Source organism: Ctenocephalides felis, unplaced genomic scaffold (assembly GCF_003426905.1).
Source record: "Ctenocephalides felis isolate EL2017-DRISC unplaced genomic scaffold, ASM342690v1 CF-g0.4_SCAFFOLD_01492, whole genome shotgun sequence".
In the NCBI taxonomy this organism is placed as follows: Eukaryota; Metazoa; Arthropoda; class Insecta; order Siphonaptera; family Pulicidae; genus Ctenocephalides; species Ctenocephalides felis.
This window is the reverse complement of record NW_020537646.1, coordinates 7,621,852-7,642,783: the sequence shown is the minus strand read 5'-3', so window position 1 is coordinate 7,642,783 and position 20,932 is coordinate 7,621,852. Positions and strand designations below refer to the sequence as shown.

Sequence of the window (20,932 nt, the reverse complement as noted above, 5' to 3'; positions counted from 1 at the left end):
AAAATTGATTGCTTGATTGAACAACCAGATGAATTTGTTTCATCTTCCATCAAATACAATCCAACAATTCCAGTGAGTGTCATACCAAATATTCTAATTCCATTTCCACTTTGTGATGCCGGTTTGGGTTATTAGAATTTACGACAATCGGCTGATCTCCATGGTATCTGTCTATATACATCATATAACTAAGTAAACATGTCCAAGTGTATTAATTGCATGACAGACCAGTAAACATACGACCGAAGCAACTACCATAAACTCCATGGAAGAGAGTCAACATGGGAAAGTTATCGCCAGGCAAAATACAGAAATTCAAATTTACACGAAACGGTGGAGGGACGTATCTCTGAGGCTTAAAGTTTATCATAATGGTAACAGATTGATGAAAAAGATAAAAAAATGGTAAAGATGATACGATGCATACTGGGACAAAGTTTTAGTTCAAACTGCATAGAAGATAATAGTAAAAAAATATTTAAAGAAAAAATTACTACTACTATTATCAAAATATTTTACTATGATTTTAAAATACTTGTTGTTTTTTATTTTTTGGCTATTTTTATTCATAACAAATATTTAATTATAGTTTTGTGCAGTTAATTTAAAATCATACGCACAAGCAATTTTTTTTTTCGATTTATGTATCTGCAATAATATAATTCATTTTGTTATATCAAATTAATTGCACATAACTATATTTTATCACATGAAACGAAATTTATAATCAATCAGACGTAATTTATTTACATTATTTATTTCATGATAATTAATATAAAGTGCTATTGATGTATATAAAATTTAATTACGTTTATCGAGTGAGTATTGATGTATTTGGTTTATTTAATTTAGATGTCTATTTTCATTTATTATTATTTCTATTTGTTAATTATTTAATAATTTTTGTAGAGATTACCTATTAGTTGTTTGTACAAAATCCATGGGGAATGTTCACATGATTTGTATTGTGGATTAAATATTCATAAATTTTAATCTATATTACATGGGTAATATAAAATTTACTAGTTTTACATTTGTAATAATTTTGATTTAGTGTTCATTTATTTTAGGGAATTGAAAAATTTTGATTAGTGACACAAATGCGTAAAAACTAAATGGATTAAGTGGGAACATTTTTCAAAACTTGTAGTTATTATTAAACAATAATCAAAATGAAAAACTATTTGTCGTTGTTGATAATATATTCAACAATCAATTTAACTTTTGAACTTATCTTCCATAAACGGTTTCGCCAGCCCAGTGGTCTCCGATGGGAGCATCTAGTAATATCAAATTTTATTTTTAGCCTTTATTATATTGTTAAAATTTTTTGGCAATTGTTTTATCTAACATATTGCAGTATAAAGTGATTACAATTAAAATTGAAACTTACAGTTTGACTGAACTAGAAGAAAAAATGGATAATTACTAAAATTGTTACTTCCATGATATCTATGCATACATCTATCAAAAATTGTTTGAAAATTCATTTTGGCTTTCCACATCGTTAAAATACAATCACGCACCTATATTTGTACCAAACCCCAAATTACCGATACGATTTCTTTCCCCATATTAAAATTCATCCTCCGTCGTATGATTTTTTTCCAAAGCTTCTGCATTATTGCAGATTCATTAAACGTAGGCTTTCGCTTTTGAATTGAAGACGCGAATAAATTTGATGGAAATAAGTCGATAGAATATTCGCTGTCCTAAATCATAAAGTAATGTCTTCACGTCTTCGGATTTCGGACGTTCTCTCTATTGTATTCATGACAATCTGAATACTATTAAAATGCGAGATTACCGGAAAATTGTCTAACGGATTGCAAATTTTCCTTTGCACCAGGACCGCTGTATAACCTATATAGAATATTGATGGATTTTGTAATCCTTAAAGCAATCATTAGGGATTTTGTCGGGTTTTTGTGTTTCTTACTCAGACTGAAATATCGACAAGGAGATTTTGCTAATCGGATGCGATGCGATCATGATCTGCATTTGCATTAGAATAGTTCGTTAGCGGTTAACCGAGAAAATAAATAAAATACGGAGAATAAATTATAAATGATCACAACTAGAACTGACCCATATCTCCTTATTAATATTAGATTGTCAAATATCTCCCTTCCGCCTTTTTGTATTATAAACCAAGAGCAAAAAAGCGGAAGGGAGATATTTGACAACCTAATACATTGTGAAATTTGCAACTTGAAGATTTGATTCTGATCGGACATTCAAATGAAATAATTTTTCAGTCAATAATATAATACGCTATAATGAATAATATAATTTGTTATATTTACATATAACTTTAAACTAACCTGTATAATTTGTAGCAAACTTAATATACTTCAATTAGTTCATATCGACCCACTGAGCTATATCTAATCGCAATTTGACAAATTATTCATGCGTTTATTTGTTATATTACATGTAACATTTAACGGTCCATCAAATACAATTAGAATATCATTTGGAAATTTAATGTTCCATAATATTTTGAGAATCCTAATATTGTACCATAATAATTTTATATAACTGAGTAGGTAGTTTGCTTTGAAATTGGTATTCACAATAGAGAATCAGACTGGTTGCAATTAAAGTCAGTTTGATAAACGATTCTACATATTTGATTATTTCTGTCAGAAAGTTAAAAATTGAATTGAGTTCATAAAAATTGTATAACAAAATTCTTGGGTTTTTTGTTGGTAATATGCGTTAATTATTTTGCAAAATTTTGCACTATGTAAGTACGGTCTTAGCTAATAAAAGAGCACATTAAGAAATTCGATGATGTCTCATAAATATCCTCTTATTGGGAAATATCTTTCCTTCAAGAGTTTCTTCATATAGTTCTCGTTTCCTTCATTATTAGTTTTGTAGTATCAGCATTATTATTTATGTCCTGTACTTATTATTACTAAGTGTCATATATCGAAGAACCCACTTGTAATATTCCTATATTGGGAATGGGGTTTCCAAGACTTAAGGAGGTACTCCGTATATTATGAAATACAATATAGGCAGAGAACTTTATTAATAAATCATAAGTTGGTGAACGCGTGTAAGTTTGATTTTCTATATAGTATTGGGAACTGAAACAGGATTTTTTTCTTAATAAAATTGGTAATACATGTTTTTCATTAATTACTAATAACTACATATTCTATATACTGACTGCAATTAATAAAAAATTAAAGTTCTAAATTGTAATGCAAATATGTGGCATATTCTAATAATTCATTCATATCCATGGCAAAAATTCAGGCCAATTCGTATGTAATCCAAAAAAAAAGGTAATAGATAATTCTCTCATGTTGTTATATTACGAATGGGTCCCGTACACATCCTGCAAAACATTTTTCACGGAATATTCGCGAAGGGCGTTGATATACTGCCACTCTTCTCCCCGATACAATATAATGCAAAAAAGTGATGCGGCGGCATGTGCCCGTGTATGTTTATGTAATATGCGTAATGCGGCAGCAGAAATACATCATGCGCCGGCAAATTGAAAATAATACCGCTTTCATCGAACATCAACAAAAAATGACGTAGATTATTCACGGGGGAAAATTACAATCTTGGATTATTGTTGGCAAGGTAATCAAAAATGAAATTTAGAATTGGAATAAATATTAATTCTATCAACATATAAATTTAAAGATGGCTTTGGAGGAATACTGAACCAAGACAGCTTAAATATGTTTTTTTAATTAACCAATTTCGTGTGTATAATAAATTCCTTCCAAGATAACTTCTTCATAACTGGTTGTGCTATTTGTGATGTTTTATCAGGATTTCGCAGAGAGCCAGATTTCGTCGTTCGCCGTTGTGTATTCATCAGTCTTTATGAGGCAATGTGTACTCTGTTCTCTCAACACAATTTTGTTTCGGTCTATAGCAAAGATCATATGGCTGTGATAAACTGACAGACAATCAGGACATCTGATCTAACATTGCCCTTGGAAATGAGAGGAATAGGAATTTACCTCCTTTCGCTTTTTGCCTTGTGTTTACAAATAATAATTGTCAAGAGACGAGGAGACTGTCAGATGCGGTTTTGGGGTTCTGAAATTGAAAGTCACAGTCAAAGATATTGAAGATATTTATTTAGTACTGTTATGAATGTTTACATTACACTTCATTGCAGCATTTATTTGATTACTATCATTTATTAAATTTTGCATATAATCAATTATTAATCTATAGTCCATTCTAACGAGATTACATATTTTGGTATGAAAATTATGACCATCAGTATCATCGAATAAACCTGATTTTATGATTTGCCGTCGAACTTTTTTTTGGATGCATTTTAAGCTACTCATGAAAATATTTTTATTCTAGTTTCATTGTTTTCAGGTATATCTAAATGAATTAATTAATTTGCTGAATTAGTTGAACATTGATGAACATGTTTAAATTTTTTTATGGTACCCAAATTTTATCTACAGATAATCTATTACTATATTATCTTCTGATACGAAAATTTCCTTTATGTGTATAAATAAGTTGCGGTTCAGAGCTGCGTCGTATTTATGGCCAGGGCCTGTGCTTTAAATCAGATACCATGACTCATTTTAATTGGTAGCCGCAGAATATAAACTGTTATATTAACATATTTTTCAGAGGGTTGAATTTATGAACGCGTTCTCGAGGAGGGTTCTTTGTCAAAAAACGTCGTGTGTACTGATGAACGGCTTGATAAAATATCGGGAGTTGTGCGCCTCTTGAATAAACACTATACATCTTACATAAACAGTAAACTCTCCACCGGAGCGAGGAAAGAGGATCGAGGGGCTTCCTTGATTAGGCGCGTATATTACGACGGTGCCGGGCTATAAATACTGCTCATAGCGAAAGTACATATTAATTTGTAAAGGGTAATCGTTGAATATTCATTCAATGCTTAAACAATATATCAAGTGCGATGGTAAATGTAGAAAAATAGCGGGCTTATAAAATTACTTCAACTTCTAATCAGCTTACTACTGGAATTACTTTAACTCCTAAATGATCCCGCATCGAGTAAAAAGCCCAAGCAGTTCTAAAAAATCTGAAAAATCCATATTGAGGTTCACCCTAGTATATATATATATATATATATATATATATATATATATATATATATATAGATGCGAATAGATCTTTTTATAAATTATTTCCTAATCTGAAATATAAGTTGTTAGTTAGGATTGTAAATAAGCTATTTATTTTGTTAAGTATGTTTATGCATATGAGAATGAGATCGACCATATTAATAAATTTGAATCATAAATTGTTTTATATTAGACTAATCTCGAGACTTACAATCCTCAAAATTACATTATGTATTTAATAAAGCAGGGATAAAAATATGTTGATATGGCCAAAAATTCTCCACGATTTAAGATCAGGTTATAAGTCAGCCTCGCCTATTTCGGAAGAATCTGCGTTATATCTACGGTCGTATTGTCGATGTTTTATCCCTCTATTTATTGAAGGGATCGACCAAACTATAAAATCCAACTAGGAAATCCTGGTCATAGATTTAGTACGACTACAAATTGTCTATAGGCAAGCTAACGCATCGGCAACTTATACGAATTGGAATATGTCCAATGGAAACTGGCTATTCGTTATTATTGTTTCAGTACGGCCTTAGATAATAGATTATTTTGGAAACAGAATTTAAAAAAATAATAGAGCATCCCTTATTTTATTTTTGCCTGACACCAATTTTTCCTCACATTGGTAGAAATATATACCTATATGTACACATATGTGATATGGATATAGGTGATTGTTTTTAATGCTCGGACGGATCCCGGCTACGGGTTTATTTATTTGCATATGTTAATCTTGCACATAAATATGTATATTTCATTTCACGTGGGAGTTTCAATATCATTTTTCAATTCTCTGTTGTATACTGTAACTTTTGGCAACATGATATATAAATTTGGGCTGGTCAAGTTTACTGAATATTGGTGTGCATATATTTCTCTAAAATGTGATACCATATCATTTTCCTTGTAGGTTATTAGCATTCTTTGTGCGAAGTCAAAATTGCATCAGTCAGCAATGAAAGATAGAAATGGTAAAAAAAATAAAGGCCGAATAGGAGTCTTGAAAAGCTCACGACCGGCGCTTAGGAACTCCCGGATGGCCTGACATACTTTCTGAATAGTCAGCCACCGCACGGAATTCAGAAAATGTCCAGTTATCCATTTATCATATTATTGATATTGTTATGAAAGCAATCTAGTTTTGCGCGAATTTACTTTTGCTCGGCGACGACTCTGGAAATTGATTTTCAGAAAACTATATGACGGCATGATTTAATATATCGCAACCGGTCAGTCGTGCTCATACGGAGAAATGATAATAGAATCTTTTATAAAAATATATTAAATATGTTTATTTTAAATTATTATTGATTCTGAATAAAATCATGTGATTTATTGCATTAAGATAACATTTTATGAGATTCATAATTAACGGCCATTTTAAGTATCAAGGGGCAAATTCTGCGGTAATATAGGCGATAACACCTTTTTTGATACTAAAAACGTAAAATGTTATCTTTTTATACTTCAAATAATTTTAACTAAATTTAAATTTGATGTAAAATATTTATACTACACAATATAATTTTAAAGTAAACAATACTAATTTATTTATTTTCCTTACAGAACATTATCACATATTTGTTGGAGACCTAAGTCCGGAGATAGAAACGCAAACATTAAGAGATGCCTTCGCCCCTTTTGGAGAAATATCGTAAGTAAATTTGTTAATTATTAATATATAAATATGAATAAATATGAAATTGACCCACTAATGTACAGTCTGAAATAATTCCTTTACTGCAATTTTCTATTACGAATTTTTCTATCACAAAGTAAATTGTTTTGCGAAAGTCCGGATATTTATATGTTAACATGAAGATATAATCTATTGTTATTGTTCAGGTTAAATTCAAAACATCGCTGTTTTACCCTTAACCTTCAATAAATTACCATTCGTTTAACCTTAGGGATACTTAGCGCAAAAGGGTTAAATGCGCGCAAAGATTAATGACCCATTATATGGTAATGAAAACAGTTTATATTTTATATTGAACCCATGGTAAAAATATCGGGAAAATATTTGGCAAAAATTGAATTTTTAGAGTATCCACAATATATTTATGAAAATCCTTGATTTTTGAAAATTGTTCCATTATCTCTCATACCAAGCACTTTTCCTGTCTGACTGAGATATGAAAATATGATGATAAAGAAAAAACATTATTTCAGGTCTCAAGTTTTTTGGCCCTAGTTTTTTTATATATATAAATCGGTACAAATCTTTGCACTTAAAAATTTATATATTCCAGTTTTTTTTATTTCTTTTTATTTTTTATTGATATATTATTTTCATATCTTAGTCAGACAGGGAGCCTGGTATAAGAGATTATTTTCATATTTCATATATACATACCATTTATATATTTCATTCTACATTCATAACTTCTTATATAACTTTATCCATCTAAAAATAACTAGAATTTTGAAATAATCATACCTAAAAGCAACTAATTTATTCAAAAATTCAATAGCTCCTTACTTTTATTTTACGCCCAGTGCATTAGCTGTGTTTATCTTTTATCCCTCGCAATTTATTACCAAATAAGGTCATTAAATTTCGATGCCTACCCACAGTAGTATGTCAATGTGCAATATATAATTTTAGGTAAAAATAAATCCGGTTTGCTATTAGTCCGGATAACTTACGAGCGATTTATGTCACGTTTTTATTGCGTGTTCCCTGATATATAGAATCAACTAAACACGCCCTCTCCTGATTTATTCTCCAACATTTGGTTAATAATGAACTGCACATTATTTTTAAATCAGCATTTCCACAATAAATTGGATAAATGTTAGAACGGAATAGAATTATTCAACAAATCCCGTCTCGATGTATTATTTACTCTCAACGCCTTTGATTGGATAATATTTAAAAATGACACTGTCAAATAAATTGTCAATTAAAATTTTGAAACAAAAATATAATATTTGACGATCCATATCATTATTTCAAAATTTGTTATCAGCATTAATGTAGCTTTAAATACTATTTTTAAGTTTTCCAATTCCACATCGTAAGATCGATGCATACATCTTACGTCATTTAAAACCTGAAATGGAATTGAGAATTTGAGTAAGATATTGTTTTATGTAAAAAGTAATTATACTTGTCAAAATTTATCACGATCGATGTCACTAAATTGCAATGGCAACTACAAAATCTATAGACGTTCCTCCAAAAAAAAATTTTATACTCAGAAATAAATTGAATATTAGTAAACTCAATGGACGAAATTCTGCGCCTGTCACGACTTTAAATGAAAATAAAGGCATTGGATCAGGATTGGAAAAGTTGAATTTGTCTGGTAAGAGGTCCACACTTTTGAAAAACCAAAACAGTATGGTACAAAACGTGTCCAAATTGAAACTCGAAAAAAGTAATTTTTCTGTTGATGAATCTGAAGGGCGGAAATTCGAAGAAGTTAGTGATCCTTTACGATCTCCATCTCCTGATTATGCAATGTTTGCTGCTTTGAATATTGGCAAAAGCTACACCAGCAAAGCTATGCAAACTATCAACATAACTAATCAGGAAGCTTTACTTGAAAATAGTATTATTAGATTTCCAAGTGCAAAGGCAAGACCTAGTTCATTGGTTGCACATAAAAATGAATTTTTTGAGCCAGCGCATTTAACCAGAATAAAAAAAGATATGGTAAGAACAAGATCATTGGATGGAAATGATAGTACAAGTGTAACTACAGATAAATCTGACATATCCAAATTTACAATAAATGAAGCTAGTACACAAGAACTTGCCAATCACCGTCAATCCAGAGCTATAAAAGTCCTAAAATCACCTAACCTTTTAAAACCGTACAAGGAACCCGAAACATTTGATCCATTCAAAGCTCCGCCAACTTACAAACTAGGAGCTTTGCCGAAATATTTAAAATCTCGCAGAAACCCAGCAAGAAATAACGATTGGGATGATATTTGTCCAGAAGGACATGTCACCTTGCCGGATTCCGAAAGAAAAGAAACTTTGAATGTTTTAAGAAATCGTTATGCTACATTAGTATCTGAATTAAACAAAATGCCAGTTCGTCTTCCGAATCTTCAGGACAAGAGGAAGAAACAATTACTTGAAGAAGAACTTCTCTCGGTGGAAGATGGAATTAATGTGTTTTCGAGGCCTAGAGTTTATGTAAAATTGAACACCTAATCTTTTGGTGAAAGTTGTGATAGAGACGTCAAAAGAGATCATTTGATGAGAATTTTGCAAATGGATTGTTTTTGTAAAAAAATATGCTACATGAATATTTTATTTCACATTCTAACATGTTTATTTGGCACTGTAATTATAAAAAATATATTTATTTAAGAAAAAATTGTCTGCAAGGTCCAAATTTATTTCTGTTTTTATTCAATCCGTTTTTGTTAGACACCAAAATGGGCAAAGGTACATGTTTTTGTGGGTGTCAAAATTTGTTGTTTTATCAATGTTGCGCAATATATATATATATATATATATATATATATATATATATATATATATATATATGTGTGTGTATGTAAATTTAAATATATTTCCAACTACAACCCATCTTCGAGGTACGATCTAATATGAGCGAAATACATTTGCATTATTTAATATGCGTATTTTGTAACGGGCATACGAATTATTAAACGATAAATTCTATTTAAGTTTAAACGTTTCATGTATCACAATTGTTACAAATAACAGTTTAGATGTTAAGAGAAAATATTTATTTTCCGGCGCGAAAATGTCCAAAGTTTTACTTCATAGCAACACATTTACAATGCAAACAAATTGCAATAAATTTACTCACAGAAAGGAGCATGTGTAAGTTCTTAGTGAATATTATATAATTTATAGACTATAATATGTTCATATAAAAGTCAGAGTAAGGAATACAGTTATGGTAACATGAGGAAATTTACGTGTATCTATATTTTTATGGGAAAATTAATGTCTGGATGTGCGTGATGTACATTTTTGTCAGTTTGTTCTGGCGTAAAGAATAAAATATAGCGCGTTGAAATATTAAATTGAAAGGAGAAAATATGTAATATGTCACAAACGTCTTGGTCGGTATAAAAGTAGAAACAAATCCTATCTATCTTTATATAACACTCATTAAGAAATATTAATATTTCTAGAGCAATTTGTTTTGAAACATGCACATATATCAGGATAATCATATTCCAGTATTTTTAAATTATTGTGAGCGCTATTGATTTCCGAGCCATAAAATTTTGTGCTATGCAATATTTTATGTACTGATAAATATTCCACTGAGCAATTTTCTTTCTTTCAACTCTATCAATTATAAATTAAAAAACGATAAATTATATGAACGAATACATCTTTGTGCTTTAGATTTCCATTTGAAGATTGAATTTATTTACCGAAGTAAGCATATCGCCCCAGTTTTAAACCGATACCGAGAATTCCAATTTGAATTGACTTTCTGTAATTGGAAAACTGTTAAGGCGCATGGACATGGATTTGTAGCCGGTAACGTGCACAGAAACACAAAATAGAAAATAACAAAAAACGCCTAGAGGGTTGGTAATATTTTTAATTGAAAATAAAATGCTCCCGAAATTGATGATATATTAGAGCAACCACAGATTTGCATTAAGTTACGCAAAAAAATTCATTTTGGATTTTTGAACGATTAAAGTAACTTATCCTAGCGAAGTTAAAAAGTAATAAAATATTGATGAATACATTCTGAACTATATTCCTGAATCAATGTGCTTATATAAATTATACGATGTGGTTAACACAACATCAAAGACAAATAGTAAACATATGTATACCAATTAATTATTGATACTGCATAAGTAATATTGCTTATTATCTTGTGCCGCACAGGTGTTTCAAACGTGCCAAATTAATTTAATTAATTTTGAATCATTTGTAGTCAACAATATTTTCTAGATCTTGTATCAAACTATTCAAATAGAAAACAACATATGGCATTATCAATACCTGTATACAGTAATTCCATTAATTTCACCCGTTGGAACAAATTGTACCCCAACCTCATCCAAGGGCTTTCCGAAGGTATCACGTCGACCCGCAGTGTACTTAGTACCTCATTCAATAGACGCATTCACACGTTATCAGAATTATCAAATACAATACAACATAATGGATTTTACCTTTGTATTGTACGCACATATGACACATAATAATGCCTAGAATTAATCCCAATGGCAGGAATAATATACTTCACCTAAACAATATGCTGACTGTACCTGTTCTACAACAGCAGGTACAAATTTTGAATCTATTTGCAGATTATTGTTCGTAGTTTTACGAGATTTATTCTTCAATTCATGTTCGATTTTATAGTTTGCATTTGTGTGCTGAGTGCAAATGAAAAGCAGGAAAAATAATGTAATTGAGAGACTTGTTCAACGATCGCATATAGATATTGCGATATCGCAGCATAATTTAATTCGGAGAGCGACTTTATGAAAAGATGTATTTTAATAGGGTTGGATAGTAAAATTCCTATTTTATTAAGTCAACATTTAATACTATTTATCGATGAGAATCAAATTATTTAATATTGAAACAAATTAGTTTTTGATGCAAATTTATGCCATAATTTTGAACATGAGTAAAATGCATAATTTCCTAAAATTATTCGAGTTGCAATATTTGTACTAAAACTGGTTGAAGTATAATAAACAAATTTAAAAAAAAATATTTGAAATGTAATTTAATCCTTATTATTGAAATAAATAGAACAGAAATATATCACAATCAATGTCAAATTTTAGTAGCTTTTTATTGCCGAATTATTTCTGAAAAAGTCTATCAAATCAAAAGCTTACATAATTTTTGTTTATATATGGTTCTATGTTAATAAGTTTTGTCATGTAAAATAGTTGAGCCCTTGGCAATCAGAGCATCAGCATATGAAGCATTATCTTAGTAATTGCAGTAATTGCTCTTCCATACAACAGAATATGTATCTAATGGATTCCAAATATATGTATATCGTACAAATTTTCAATACTGGAAATCACATACATATTCCACATCAATAATTCATTATATGAGGATATTTATAAGCTAAAAGTATCTCTATTTTTTAATAGCAAAGAACGCTATGTATTTCATATAACTCGAAATGGCTTTTAATTAAATTCAAGTAATTATATGCAAATATATTGTAATGGAAGATTAAGTTGTAGGTAAAGAAAATCAAAATTTCGATAACGTTTTTCACCTGAATATTAATTGAGCGTGATAGCGTATAGTGCTCCAAAATCCTAAAATGCAGTGTGATTATTTTAACTATTTGAGTGAAAAATGATCTTGGTAGTCTTTATTTGTGTCCAACAACCCTAAATGCAGGTATATATATATATATATATATATATTATATACTTATTTTATTGCAAAAAGAAGGTTGTTTGACACTTTTCTCACATTTTTCTATCTAATATTAGCTGGCAAAATGGTACATTTAGAGTTTGCCTAGTAGATACTGACCAAAAACTGGTAAAATGTTCTTGGTGTACTGATAAAATATTCCCACATAAGAAGTTAATAATAAATGAAAAAGATTTGCAAAGATCGAGAGTAGAAAGCGCTTCACTGGATTTGATTGTAAATAGAAAAGGTACTTGGATTGCATATTGCAACCATATTAAGAAAAAGTGCTAAAAAAATAAGAGGGCCGAAATGGCTAACAAATTAACTAGACTACTTACAATTGCGCAAAGAAACAGTACTTTTTAATAAAAAAGACGATAAACTGTATGGAAGTTAAGTTTGAGAATTAAAGGATCAAGAAAAGTCTTATGACAAACTTCTAATAGTAATAATTGTTCCTATATATAGAAGTAGTGTTTAATTATAGTGTCATTCATTTAGAATTTATGATATGGGTATGATATGCAAGTGTTACAAATCTGCATTTCCTTACAAATTTATGCATCGCATGTAATTTAAGTAATTGCTCTCAGACCAAAGACCCAAGTAATGCGTTAGTAACGAATCTATAATGCTAAATGCTAAATGCCTGTGTCTCAATACCAGAAAGCATATGCATATCCCGTATCATAAATTGTAAATAAGTAAGACCATTAATATAATGTAGGTAGAGTAGGTAGTAATAGGTGTGAGTTAAGCGCGATGGAGCATGAGGGAGCATGAGAGAGCGTAGTAGTGTCCCGTTGACATCCCTGCGCCGCGGCAAATCCGCGTGGGGTTACGGAGGGTCTTTACCCGAACGCTTCAGGTCTTCTCCCTATGATTTCGAATATTGCGAGGTTGCTCGGAATTATTATTCATAGTTTTGTTTGTGTTATCTTCGCCATGTTGGCTTACATTACTCGCTACTGTGCCGGTAGCAGTCTTAAGCCCTGCTGAATATTTAATCTAAGGCAAATCTCGCGAACGGCTAAATATGCAAAGGTGGATGTGTTCGAACCACACAGGCGAATGGTAATAGACACACGATTGCGGATTCTTATATCAGAAAAAAAATCATATAACTACTAACTTAATTTAAACACTGATTCTTTTACTAACACAGATTATTATTTATAGCAAAATCTCTTCAGTGTAAGAGACCTCTGAATGACATATTTAATGGCACACATAGGCTTATGAGAATTTCTATTTCGGATTATCTATAATAAAAATATTATTAATAAACACATACACACACTAACATCATTTTTTCTAAAGTATGCCAAAATGTTCCAAAACCTCTAAAACGTAGATACGCAATGATTTTCAATTTCATTTTTTGGAGAATTACAATTGCTTACTTAAAAATACGTATATTATGTCAGATTCGCCTTTATATTCAAAATAATCTTTACACAGCTTTAAAAACAATAATTATTTGTACTACATCTTTTTGCAACGTACTTGTGATATTAAAATTAAGAATTGATTTTTTTACTATATTTATTTAATTAATATATTTATTTTTATCTATACTATTATTAGATAAATTAGTTTATTATTTAATCCAGTATAAATTTTTTATTGAATTAAAAAAGTATTAACTTTATTATCTATCGTTGTTTCTATAAAAAATATTAAATACTGTTTGATACAAGTCTAGTTTTAGAATGCAATTTAGTCTAGTAAAAATATTTTATTAATTGACAGGACATTAAGGACTTGTTTATTTTTGGTGAAAATATTTTAATTAATGATGCTGTTATTAGTAACATTATTTTCTGGACTAAAGATCTTTGATCTTCAAATTTAAATATAAAAAATTCAGTTTAATACAATTTGTGACAAAATTTGTGTTACTAATTGTCCCATATAATTATTATTTTATTTCTTTAAACATACTAATCAATTTTAAAAAATCTGATCATAAAATGATAGGTATAATTTTTGGATTTGAATTACGATCTTTATATAAAATTTTATAATTTGAAAAACAATATATATTAATTTCAAATTTATCTCAAAAATATTTGTTTACCCTGTTTTCAATTCCCCCAGTTCAAAGGTTGCCCACAAACCAAACAATATTTTCCCAAAAAGATCAATCAAATCAATTATCATAACTATTTCCCGTGTACATATTGACAATTAAAATTAAACCATTTGATGCTCGAATTTATGTCGTATCAAAATATAAATATTTGCGATTTATGGCTCATTAATTTTATTTGATTCACAATATGTAAAGGTTAATGAGCGTGCATAAAATCATGAACAAAATGAATCAGTCCATAGATAAAATAATTTTAGAAGGTAATTAAATTTTGCTTTATGGCTGAATATATTAATATATTAAAATTGATATTGGAATACTTGTCTAGCCATTTGTAATATAATTTTTAAATACGAAATTATATTTATTATTATAAATACAACCACGAGTTCAGACGTATTCGGCACAGTTCAATTTTTATTGAAGCACATGCTACACAATTGGTTGGCGATATGATGCCTATTTTTGCATTACTAATTATGGGGTATTTTTAACTGCTTTCTAATGAAAAATCATATATTTTTACCCGTGGTATTTTTGTACCAGTATCCGTGAACAAGAATACATTAACAGATAAATCCGTCGTGTTCGCCCACACAGTGTTTTCTCTGCATTAAATCATGCAAGCGCTTATAAAGTTTCGCCAAGTGTCTTTAATGCGCATTATTCAAAACAGGAACGCCGAGATTTTTTCAACGAGCATTTCCATCGTTAAACTTTCCCAAGGAATTCGTTTCTCTAACTGGTTCCTGTTTATGCATTCGGAGCTATACCTAGGGAAAAGATAGAGAGCTGGATCAAAATCGGAAGAAAACACAGTCTAACTGGAGAAAACAATCAAATCAGGTCTTAAATTCTCCATTTGTGCTATCTAATAATTTTATCCTAATTGATATCTTTTCACATGGTAGTTACCGAAATCTTTTTGAATGCAAACTGGTCAAAACGCCTTTCTGAATCACTTCAGTAAGAATTAGCTGTATGAGCTTGCTACTAACTAATTTTTTGCATACAATTGCTTTAAAGCGATAAAATAGCTTTAAAGTGACTTTGAATAACACAAGTTTCATCTAGACTTTTTTATTTATTTATTTCTGGCAGTCAGAAATATAATTTCCTTTGAGTCTATGTGATCAATAAGATGTCATTGAGAAGTCTCGTTCACTAAGGATATGCCCATGTAAATAGTGATCTATGTTAGTAAAACAAAAACACTCAAATTGTATTATCAAGAGTCGAGAATTGTATTATCATTTTTGAGCTCTCTGGTTGGAACATGGTTATTGATAAATTGCAGTGCTGGATTTGGATATTGGCCTAATTTCTTATGGGATGAGTTGCTCCTGCTCCTGATTAAGTTCTTCACTGAATCACGTTTAAACCTGTGTGAATAGTCTTTGCTTTTAATATTACAGAAAATCACTATTTATCTCTCAAATTTTAATATAAAATTTCAACAAAACATTTTGGGTAAAAAACTATAAAAATTCCTCAACACGACCGAGCTCTGGCATTATTTAAAACGTCCCTGGTCGTGTGCACGATGCAGAAACTTGCCAACAGTAACTTATATGCATTGTTTAGCAAACTAATTATTAAGATTCTACGTCGGAGCTATTTGCTCAGCAATTAAAATGCCTCTCTGTTTTATCGCACTAGGGAATTGGAAAATATGCTATGGCTTAAATATATAAAATAAATACATTTAGTAGATATAAAATCTTTAGAGCATTTTGCAACTAAAATTGCGTAGAATTATATGTATATTTGTTTATTTTATTAAAACATTTTATTTTTACCAATCATACTGAATAAATGAATAATTGCAGAACAAAAAATTGTACAAAAGATAGTATATAAAAATATATAGTAAATTGAATATGAAATATAAATTTATTTTATAAATATTCCAAAGCAAAAGTTCATTTCATTCTAACTCATTTACGACACTAACATTGGAAGAAACTATATATGAGTGCATTAATTTTTTCAAATTGTACAATAATAAAAGCCATTCAAGGAAACTCTATAACAACTAATTGATTAGTTTAAAAAAAGTACAGATTTTATTGTCAATGTTTTTTCCAAAAATTTTGAACTCATTTTGGGTGATTAGGAAGATCAATTGCGAATCGTGGTCGCCATAAGACACAAATGTGTACTTAAACAGAAGTTTGAGAAAAACAAAATAACCTAAATATAATAATTATTTTATATAATGACTATATAAAAATAAATATTTATTTACTTTTACCAAGAGACTTTTAATAAAAATGAACAAACGAGAGTCGGCGTATCCTCCGTTGTCCCATTTAGGCAAAAACCCCAGAAAGTGATATGGAAAAGACTATATTATAAAACATGTTGATTGCATACCATTACGAGACCCCGGGGTAAGGATACATCATTAATTTCTTTTAAAAACTTTTCGCTAATGTGTTTCAATTACATCATCCTATTTATATAGAGACGTTAGTAGGGATAGAACATTCTGAACGAATATACGAACGTATTACCGAGGAAATTTCAGTTCGGAGTTGATGTATTTTACGTAATGAGGAGGAGTCAAGTTATAGAAGAAATTAAAACTTTTCATTGCAAAATTGAATGCTCGAACAAGTAAAAGTTTTTTTCGACGGTCAGAACGTTCGCCTCGTGGTGATAAAATGAGGAAAATTCGAGTAGAACAATTTGCTACGGAGGCATAATAATTAATATAGACTTTTAGGGAATTTAGTTTTAATTGATCAATGAAATTTAGTACTGGTAATTTATAACATTAATTAGTCGTGCATCGCATGGTGCCTTAAGGTAAATTGCTGGAACTGCCTGTACTAAAAATTAAAAATTTAAAAAAACTTCCAATTTTTTTGAAAAATAGATTTTTGAAAATTTTGATATTTTTTTAAATTGATTTTTTACAAGAACTCATTTTTTTACATTACATTTAAGTTAATAATCATAATATATTATGAAATATATATTATTATTAATTGCAAAATTTATGTAAAAGTGTCACACGCACATTGTTCTTCAGTTTTGTTTCTCAAATCTTAGGTTCTTATTAAAATAGTTGTCCAAGCATAGTGTTTAATTGAAGAAAATGAATCTGAATTTAATGCACTTCTCTAATTAAAGAACTGCTGTAAAATACGACTTGGAAGAAGTTCAATCCAACACCTTCGTAATTACTGTTTGAACTGCCGAATTGAACCTGGAATCTGGCTCTCTCGCAATGCCAGGCCGATCCATTTTCCTCACTAGCGAACGTTTTCATATTACCTTGGTGTATTATAAATTTGTCTTAAGTACGATCATAAAATTATAAAACCTTACTCCAGTACAGGCGGCGGTTTCATTGTTATGTAACTTATTATTTTTTATGGTTCTTAAATAATTAAAGGAATTCCATTTCAGGCGCGTAACATAAATACAATAAATGTCCCTAAAGGCTTCCCAGTCGGGCTTATGTCATTATTTTGGTGTTATTTATGGCAGAATATTATTTCCGTCGAGGTTTATGGCGTTCATTTCAGTTTCCGCTGTTTGCACTGTTATGCTTGTTCATGTTAAACGGCCGACGACTTGACTAATTCGGAATAATGCCACTACTGACGACGTTTCTCTATTTTATTAAAATATTCCGTAAACAGAAACCGTATTTCTCAACTCCTATTTGGTTGAAACAGACTGATTTATTGCAGAAAAATACATGTATTTCTCCTTTCGTGAAACTAATATACCTTCTTAATGTTCACACTATTATTGTACATAATTGTTGTTTTCTATCAATATGAATAAGAAAAATGTGTCATGGCTTAAATAGTAATTTACATAACATTTTACATCAAATGAACTAGAATAATAAAATTGGTATGAAATCTTTACCTCTTTTTTTATTTCAAGATCAATATTAAATGCACTCCAGTACCACATAAATAATTTATTTTTTGCATGACGACCAACACATTTCATTAGCTAGTTTTGCATCCATAAATACCACAATATTTACTCAATTTTATAATTAAAATAGCAACAATATCTATTCCTGTCGTTAGATACAGCGTCGGTATATTATTTCAGCGATTGCGTGTATATGAAAAACTCCGCTATCAACTCAGTTTAATCTCAATATTTCGCTGAACTCATTTATCACTGACATTTTGCAGTGCTAATTAACGTCATGTTGAAACTTTCATAAATCCTACGATATGAATTTGTTTTATTTTTTGTTTATAAATGAATACTAGCACGTGCATTGCATTTTTGTCCTGTAATAAATGAAATTTCTGCTGCGGGTGAAATGAAATTCATTAAAATTATTTTTTTATGGTAATAATGTGCGGTGATAATTTTTGCTTGTGGTCGCTGCGTTTTTATAAATAAGAGTGATGAATCAACAAAAATTTAGTTATCTCAATATTTGATATAGAGTAGGGCGGGGCACATAGGTCCAATTTGACGAAGAGCATATAACTGTAAAAACCAAACGATCTTAAATGAAATGTAAAAAAATAAAGATAAATCATAGGAGATATACTCTTTAAATGCATTCACACCGAGCATATTGTCTTAAAAAATTATATTATTTTGATCGGCAATAAATCCATGAAAAAAAAATCATTTTGTTAAATTACTTGCTTCAACTTAATTTACTAGTTTCTACTTAATTTTACATCTTTGCTAGGATAAAGGTTTAGTTGATCCTTAAAGAATTTGTCACTTTACTGATTTTTGAGATTAGTGGTGGACCTTTTTACCCGCGGACCTTCAAGCCCCTGTCTGTTCTATTTGTGTAATTGTATATGTTCATATGTGTATTTCATTGTTTATTGTAATATTGGTTATTACGGCATGAGTTCATGGTTCATGGTTATTAAATCCATCCCGAGTTCTATCTCGGCGGCGTGCTTTCGCCGAATCACAATAAGCTTCTTCGAATTACACATTTCCTCTCGCACAACTGTAGGCAAATCATGGGATTTATTCCATAACGCGCGAAATGTGAACCGTACCTTCGACGAATACAGTTAATTAAATGCTATTATAGTAAATTAGTCGTAGACCATCGGCATAGAGTTGAGTCGAGCCGAGGCTCGTTCTCGAAATTGGCACGGTTCGTTGCTCCCTCTCGGCGGGTACTCCTTTCGCCGAAAAGGGCGAACGCGCCCTTATGGCCACCTTGCTCTCTCGGGGAAAACGCGACACTAGTGCGTTACGAGCCACGACACGCAATCTCTAATAATAAGATAACTTACACACGATTAATCATAATCATTCTGAAGTAAAACAACTTTTTTACATAGTACTTATGTTTCAATATTAATTCTGTAAGGAAAATACTATTTCTTAGGGCAATATATTATTATAGGTATGAATCGTTATTAAAAGTCAAAATTATACATTTTTTTTTTTTTTAATTTCAATAATTATTACAACTGCTAATTTATTGACATCAAGTAATATTGATAAATAATAATATAAATTTAAATAAATAAAAGAGCAAAGGATAAAATTTACATAAAAATAATATCCGTAATATGATTTAATGTAAAATATAAGCAAATAATAATAAAAATAAGATTAATAAATAATATAAATAAAATTTCTGAATAATGAAATAATACTAGAAAAATAATAAAATATAACAAAATAACAATAATAGAAATAGTAAGATAATATTAATAATAATAATAATAATAATAATAATAATAATAATAATAAAAATAATAATAGTAATAATAATAACAATAATAATAATAATAATAATAATAATAATAGTTTACAAATTTATAAGATCTTTTGGAATTTTTCGTTTTAGTCTTGTTGGGCGCGCTTCTGAGTATACTTTGTTGGCCAAATAATTTGGGTGCTCGTCTATTCTTTTTTTGTAGTTGTTAGTTTTTTGTTGAATTTCTTCATTTACTGTCATTATGTTGCTGTCCTGGTGAATCAGCCAGTTGGGAACGTACCTAGGTGCATTCAGTGCCTGCCTTATGATCTTGTTCTGCACTCTAAAATTATACATAAAGTGTTAAAAAATAGGTGTTGAAATATGAGGTATTATATTTTTTGTAATTTTGCCTATTTCATACAAATTTAGTATACAATCTTTTGTATATTACGTTTAATATTAGTTTTACTGAAAACTAGTTCGTCAGTAATTTTTCTTACTATTCATTAGTATTTGTAGTATTTAAATATTCGCCCAGTTAAATTTATGTTGAGATTGGCTTACGATTCATATAGTAAGATTTTTTATTGTATGATTTTAATAATATGTACAATATTTGTTTCTAATTTCTGTGGGTTCCGTACCAAGGTTTGTAATGGTTAAAGTTTACCTTTATAGTT

The 20,932-nt window shown here is 29.7% G+C and overlaps 1 protein-coding gene across 1 annotated transcript in view; it reads left to right on the top strand.

Moving 5' to 3' along the window:
• The window catches only part of LOC113370267 (nucleolysin TIAR-like), a 515,419-nt gene that overhangs the window by 278,226 nt on the left and 216,261 nt on the right, over positions 1 to 20,932 (top strand). The window contains exon 4 of the mRNA XM_026610940.1: positions 6,681 to 6,768. Within this exon, the coding sequence (XP_026466725.1) occupies positions 6,681 to 6,768 (88 nt within the window). The remainder of the gene's footprint in view (positions 1 to 6,680; positions 6,769 to 20,932) is intronic.